At 46.6% G+C, this 5,000-nt stretch overlaps 1 protein-coding gene across 1 annotated transcript in view; it reads left to right on the top strand.

Annotated features, from left to right (window-relative positions):
* The window catches only part of LOC310854045 (kalirin-like), a 70,584-nt gene that overhangs the window by 21,113 nt on the left and 44,471 nt on the right, over positions 1 to 5,000 (top strand). The window contains exons 16-20 of the mRNA XM_083758523.1: positions 99 to 313; positions 890 to 987; positions 2,639 to 2,805; positions 3,812 to 3,931; positions 4,138 to 4,217. Of these exons, the coding sequence (XP_083614649.1) occupies positions 99 to 313; positions 890 to 987; positions 2,639 to 2,805; positions 3,812 to 3,931; positions 4,138 to 4,217 (680 nt within the window). The remainder of the gene's footprint in view (positions 1 to 98; positions 314 to 889; positions 988 to 2,638; positions 2,806 to 3,811; positions 3,932 to 4,137; positions 4,218 to 5,000) is intronic.

Below are 5,000 nucleotides of genomic sequence, written 5' to 3' on the forward strand. Positions count from 1 at the left end.
GTGTGTGTGTGCGTGTGTGTGTGTGTGTGTGTGTGTGTGTGTGCGTGTGTGTGTGTGTGTGTGCGTGTGTGCGTGCGTGTGTGTGTTTTGATGTACAGGTAACGGGTGAAATGGAGGCGTGGAAACAGGACTTGGAGAAACAGGCTCAGGACTTCTCCGCAGAGAAAGTGGCCCAACAGCAGCAGCAGCAGCAGTCGCGGCTCAGCGACGCCGGCCAGGACAAGCTAGCGCACGACAAGCTAGCGCTGGCCCAGTCTCGGCTGGTGGAGGCCAGCCCAGAGGGGCTAACGCTAGCGCAGCAGCGCATACACAGGTACATATAATCAGATTAATTAATGATAGTTACTTTTGTTCACTCTCAGAGTTACAGACCCGTAAGGGTCCATTCGGTTCCATTTGTACACTCTCAGAGTTACAAACCCCGTAAGGGTCCATTCGGTTCCATTTGTACACTCTCAGAGTTACCGACCCCGTAAGGGTCCATTTGGTTCCATTTGTACACTCTCAGAGTTACAGACCCATAAGGGTCCATTCGGTTCCATTTGTACACTCTCAGAGTTACAGACCTGTAAGGGTCCATTCGGTTCCATTTGTACACTCTCAGAGTTACCGACCCCGTAAGGGTCCATTCGGTTCCATTTGTACACTCTCAGAGTTACAGACCCATAAGGGTCCATTCGGTTCCATTTGTACACTCTCAGAGTTACAGACCCGTAAGGGTCCATTCGGTTCCATTTGTACACTCTCAGAGTTACAGACCCCGTAAGGGTCCACTTGGTTCCATTTGTAGAGTTACAGACCCGTAAGGGTCCATGGTGCTCCTAGACCTGATGTTGAAAAAGAGTGAATTGATTGATTTGTTGATTGATTGATTTTCTTTGATTGACAGACACATGGAACGACGCCTGGCGATGAACAACATGACCTATGAGGTCATCCAACAAGGTCATGACCTCCAGCAGTACATCACAGAAGTACTGGCCTCAGGTAAATAGAGTACAAATACTCAAAATACTACTACAGCATGGACGGAATGAAAGAGAGGAGGGAGAGGGGCGTGGTATGCTGGTTGCCATGGGAACTGCTCCTTCAAGTGCACAGCTGGTCCCCATGGAAACCGCACGCACACACGCACGCACAGCGCACGCACAGCGCACGCACAGCGTACGCACAGCGTACGCACAGCGTACGCACAGCGTACGCACAGCGTACGCACGCATGCATGCTCAGATTGGATGGGTGGATGGATTCATATTGATCAATTGATTTACTGATTGATACATTCATCAGATAATGTATAGTATTCGCACACTGTAGTTTTGCTTGTAACAAAAAGTGTCAAACAGTGCCCCTACGTGGACAAGTAGTCTATGGCATGCAGCTCTGTTTCTAGTGCCAAGACTTCTCTGGTGTTTTTGTTTTCAAAAGAAAAAAAATTGCACCCGTGCCAACTGAGCGGTGGAACTATACTTGTATTGTTATAATTGCTGTGTGTTATAGTTACTTATCACACGGCTTGGTTGAATGCTTGATGCTCCGATTGGTCAATCGCCAAATTCGGCGGTGTGTTATTTCTGGATAATGACCGCTCCGCTCTATAACAGACCATTGCCTAATCAAAGGCTCGGAGCACCTGATTGGCTGCAGCTGCTGCGCTGCTTGGATTTCATGCTGTAGCCAACATGACAGCCTAAACTAACACTTACTAAACAACATGCTTTCGTTTCAAGAAGGTTTTTGAAAACATTTGAAGCGAGAAATAGCTCTACCCGAAAATTGATTTCTGTTTTTTTTCCCGGTCAGTGTGATTAACCTGGTTAACTCATTTTGACCTGAGATCAGATTCTAAAAATGTCTTCTACATCCTGACAGTTTTCTGAAAAAGCTATGTTTCTATATGTCAGTCGTTCTTCGTTTAAAATAAAATAACAATAGCTACAAGCCACTCTGTGGCGCGCTACGAGCTTGTAGATTTTTGTGAATTTTATGTGAATTATCTCCCAACGATGGCCACCTAGCCAGACATTATCCCTTACATAGTGACTGTGTGTTAAACTTATACAGTGTTACTGTGTGTTATACTGTGGTGCCTTGGAGCCATTGAAGCACAGTTGTTGCAGGGTCAATAGGTCCTACTCAGACAGGGGTCAAAGGTCATACTCAGGCGGACATGATATGATCTGATACTGTACTTTATTGTCAGTTCACACTGAAATGTGTCTCGCGACCCAGCAGCCATTTATGCAGAAAACATACATACACACATTTGACATAAACACAAAGAACAAGACAATATTACATACATAAAGACATGAAGACAAGAGCAATGTCCACCGCGCGCCCCGTGGCTACAACTCCTGATTAACATATGGACAGACAGACAGACAGAGCTGGGCATTGGAGACGGTGTGCCACCGCTCAAGAAAAAAAAAGCCTGAGCAGGTGACCCAGGAAAAGTGGCATAGGAGTGGGAGTGACCCGTGTGTGTGTGTGTGTGTGTGTGTGTGTGTGTGTGTGTGTGTGTGTGTGTGTGTGCGTGTGCGTGTGCGTGTGCGTGTGCGTGTGCGTGTGCGTGTGCGTGTGCGTGTGCGTGTGCGCGTGCGCGTGTGCGTGTGCGTGTGTGTGTGTGTGTGTACAGGTATAGAGCTTGCAGTGGAGGGCGAGCCCGCTCTCTCCTCTCAGGTAGAGGATCTGCAGCGCCACCTCCAGGACAAACACAAGGAACTGCAGCAGCTGGCCGACCACACACACACACACCTGGAGCAAAGCCTGCAACTGAAGCACCTGCAAACACAAGTTAAACAGGTAACGCACGCACGCACGCACGCACACACGCACACACAGTAACAGTGTTAAATAGTGTCACGGTGCGACTCAGAAGTAGGACCCATAATGCAGAACAGACTGGTCAAAGGCAGGAGGTCATTTATTCACCCAAAACTCAGGATAACATAGAATACACACAGGACTGGAAACACTACTTACAGAACACCATGACAACATCTATACTCAAGCAGAGAACATAAGGAACTCTGCTTCTGAGCTGAAGACCCAGCGTTGCTTTATAGCAACAATTATATTTTAATTAATGACTTAATTATTATTGATTTTTTCTGTTCAGTGATGTTCATTGCAATGCCATTGCAATGCCATTGGTCATGATATTTGCATATAAATACCCCCCACGCAAGTATAAATTAATCTGGGTCTTACTGGGTTAAGTAGACACAGGGATCACAATACACAGGTGAACGGAACAAACAATCAACACTGGGATTGGCTGGGAGACTAACGGGACACAGGTGGAGAAAACTAGTAATCACAGGGAGGTGAGACAAGACCAAGGGGCCAGTGAGGCTTTCCAACGTTGAAGCACGGGGCCCTAGCGGTAAGAGGAGGGACTGCAGGCGGACCCGTGGATTCATGACGAGGAAACCCCGTGCAGCTGGGCTTTAACATTGAGCGCTCGGTTGCATTTCCGCATTGGACCAATGCGGAAATGCGCCCAAAAAGGCGGACATAGACGGTCCTTCCGGGTGCTTCAAAACGCCACTGAGCAACTTCCACTGACATGAATAGCGGGGGGGGGGGGGGGGGGGGAGCTTTGCGCCAGATCAGTCTCTATCCTTTTAATACTTTATGGACAAGACAGGCAAACAAGGAGGGAAACAGGGGCACAAAACTAAGGAGGGAAACAGAACTAACATGGCTGGACAAAAACAGATACATAAACAGATGTTCATAACAGTGTGAAATAGCTCTTTGTTCAGTCAGTGTGTGTGTGCGTGTGTGTGTGCGTGCATGCGCTCAGGTTCTAGGGTGGATCGGTGAAGGTGAAGTCATGTTATCTTCATGTCTGCTGAACTCCAGCTGTTTGTCTGAGGCTGAACAACTGCAGAGAGAACATGAGCGCCTCCAGCAGGCCATAGAGGTAACTGCACACACACACACACACACACACACACACACACACACACACACACACACACACACTCACTCTCTCGTCTCTATGCCCTAAACACACATTAAAAGTCCATAGACTTGGCTGCAATATGACGTAATTTCAAAAGCCAGGCATTTGGAGGGCCTAGCAGCACCCCTCAAAACATAATCGATGATGTGTTCCTTGTGTTTCAGTCGCTGCTTCACGCTGACTCTCTCCAGAGGACCCACCAGGTGGCGCTAGCGCTGCAACAGAGAGCTGAACTGTTGGTCAGGTCTGTGCTATAGTACTAATAGTATAATACTAATTACTAATGTCCTCAATAATGCTCATTATACCACAGGTCGTTTCGAGGAAGCAATCTGATTGGTTAAAACGGCCTTCTAGCCGTGGGTCAAACCAGCACCATTCACCACCAAAACAAATAATTCAGCTGCTCTGTTCTCCCAGAGCGCTAGCAAACTCGGTGGCTAGGCTAGCTAGTTTCTTGGGACATTTGTGGTCGTAGTGACTGTCATTAAAAACATTTTGTTTTTCAGTGATTTTCTTTGGGTAACTGTTGTATAATTGCAATATTACACTCGAGGGTGTGGTTTAACGTGATTATTGCCATGACAGTGATACGGTAAGGAACGAGTTGCACCACTCAGTTCACACAGGTGTGATTTTTACATGCGCTCTGCTGTGATTTAACCCATGCATTTAGACCTGAGGCCGATAATAAAAAAAAAAGGATTCTAAATCCTAAAGGTTTTCGGAAAAAGTTCCTATGTTTCTATGTCAACCTTTTTCATGTCAAGGACCCCCAGAATGATCTGTATTTGGTAGTGGACCCCCATCTGAAAATATGTTGTTCCAGGGACCCCCCAGAAGCAAAGATTTGAGTTAAAAACGTTCGCTCTGAAAGACTATACATTCAAAGATTTGCAACACATTTTCACGATTAAAACAAAATTAAATAGCAGATCTAGAAGCTCGTAGTGCGGCACTCTGTGCCTCGCTATGAGCTTGTAGATCTGCTATTTTTCAATAGCTAACATAATGCTTAAAACACCAA

Source organism: Protomyctophum parallelum (assembly GCF_964188405.1).
Source record: "Protomyctophum parallelum genome assembly, chromosome: 23".
Lineage (NCBI taxonomy): Eukaryota > Metazoa > Chordata > Actinopteri > Myctophiformes > Myctophidae > Protomyctophum > Protomyctophum parallelum.